General features: G+C 38.7%; 1 protein-coding gene across 1 annotated transcript; it reads right to left on the bottom strand.

Moving 5' to 3' along the window:
* Positions 1–287: 287 nt before the first annotated feature.
* On the bottom strand, positions 288–1885 carry LOC103439909 (dof zinc finger protein DOF4.6-like). The gene is given in 2 exon segments (NM_001328967.1): positions 288–1350; positions 1808–1885. A coding segment is annotated over 1 exon segment (903 nt). The 5' UTR covers positions 1330–1350; positions 1808–1885; the 3' UTR covers positions 288–426.

The following is a 1885-nucleotide window of genomic DNA, read 5'->3' as shown; positions in this document are numbered from 1 at the left end:
AAACCCTAATAGGAAAATAGGGGACTTCCCTGACCTCCTTTTGATGCAACTTTGTATAAAATTCCTCGTGAGTCATGAGACACCCTTTTGAAGCAAAACCAAAAACAAATTTCAAACATGCATAGAGGCAAAAATAATAAGAAAGAGGGTGAGAGTGATGAGAAATTCTACTACGCTCCGGTGTACAGATACTCCGAATCATACTAGAAAACTTAGAGAGAGAAAGAACAAGGAAGATTAAGTACAATTAACACTGATGTTGAAAAAAAAAGGAAGAAAAGCTCATGTACCCAATTACTTTGTTCTTGTTATCAACTCCAATTCGAAACAAGCCATCGAAGACACATGAAGCAAAACAAAACCAAAATACCAATCTTTCTTCTAGATCACTACTTTTTTTCATTCTATTCTTTTCTGGGAATTGAATTACCATGATCCCCCACCTAACATTCCATTCCAATACCCACCACCAGAATCTCCTTCCCCTCCTCTATTATTGTGCTGATCAAATTCAGCAGTAGTAGTGGAGCTCGGAATCTGCTGCTTAAAATCCTGATCAGTAGGAAACAAAAGCCTGGCATGACTAGTAGTATTCTCTTGCACACCTTGTAGGCACCCACCATAACCAGCACTCTCAAACCCATCTAGAGAAAAACTAAGCCCACTTGGCTTGAACTCTTGCAAAGGAAACCCAGCAGAAAACATTGTGATATTATTCGAATGGTCCGGCACGGCCGTTGCTGCCATCGGTACGAAAGAAGTCAGACTCCTTGATGCAATCCCGGTACTTGTGAGCAGTTCCATAGCCGATGAGAAATGATGAGATGTAGTAGTAGTGCCCGAAGAGCTAGGGTTTGGGTGGTAGGTTTTGTTGTCAATACTAAAGGATAGTTTGGTAATATTGTTGTTGTCATAGTCCTGATCAGCTGTTGGGTATGCAAGGTTGAGATCTTGGCCTTGGAAGTGGATCTTATTAGGGTTTTGAGAAGCAGACTGAGGAGGAAAATTGCTATGTGGGGTCAGATGGTGATCATGATCATAAGCAACCTTCTTCGCTGAAGACGTGGACGGTGACGATGAATCGGAATTATTTGATCTCTTGTTGTTCTTCCGCGAGCCTCCACCCACAGGAACATTTCTCAGAGATCCACCTTCAGTCCAATACCTTTTACAAGTCTTGCAAAAGTATCTTGGCTGAGAGAGGCTGTAATTGTTGTAATAACAGAATTTTGTGGTGGTGGAATTACACCTTGGACAATTCAAAGCTTGATCCTTTTGTGGCCTTGCCCTTCTCTCTGTGATTGGCCTTGTAGAAGAAAAATCTTCCATGGATTTAACCACTCCAATACCCTGAAAATAAAATATAAAAATACACCCAAAAAATAAACAAAGCGACAAGAAAAGGCCATAACTTTGGTGATCGAAAACCAACAGAAGTATATGTTGTCACTCCAAAAAATTTAAGAGACAAGGATGGAGAGAAGAAACATGAAAGTAAAAGGAAGAAAACAACCTACTTTATCAGATGATGGGAAGAAGAAAAAGAAAAGAAAAGTGCAGTACTTTTTAACTTTCATGACAAAAAATGGAAGACCTTTGGTAGATGCAACTATATAAATTCAGAAAATATTAGTGGAAAGAAGAAAAGTAAATTATTACAATTTTAAAACTAACTAATATAGCAAGGAAGATAATTTTCCAAACCCACAGCTAGATATTTCTTCTAAATATTGGCTTTGAAAAACTCAACCATAGAAGATAATTTCATGATTTCATGGAGGAAAAAGAGAAAAGGGTTTTGCTTTACCTGTGGTCAGTGAGCTGTGTCCATGGATTAATTAGCGAGGAGAAAAGGGAAGAGAGAAAAGGAAATGTGGAGTCTTTC

This window comes from Malus domestica, chromosome 07 (assembly GCF_042453785.1).
Source record: "Malus domestica chromosome 07, GDT2T_hap1".
In the NCBI taxonomy this organism is placed as follows: domain Eukaryota; kingdom Viridiplantae; phylum Streptophyta; class Magnoliopsida; order Rosales; family Rosaceae; genus Malus; species Malus domestica.
This window is presented reverse-complemented; position numbering and strand designations above follow the sequence as displayed.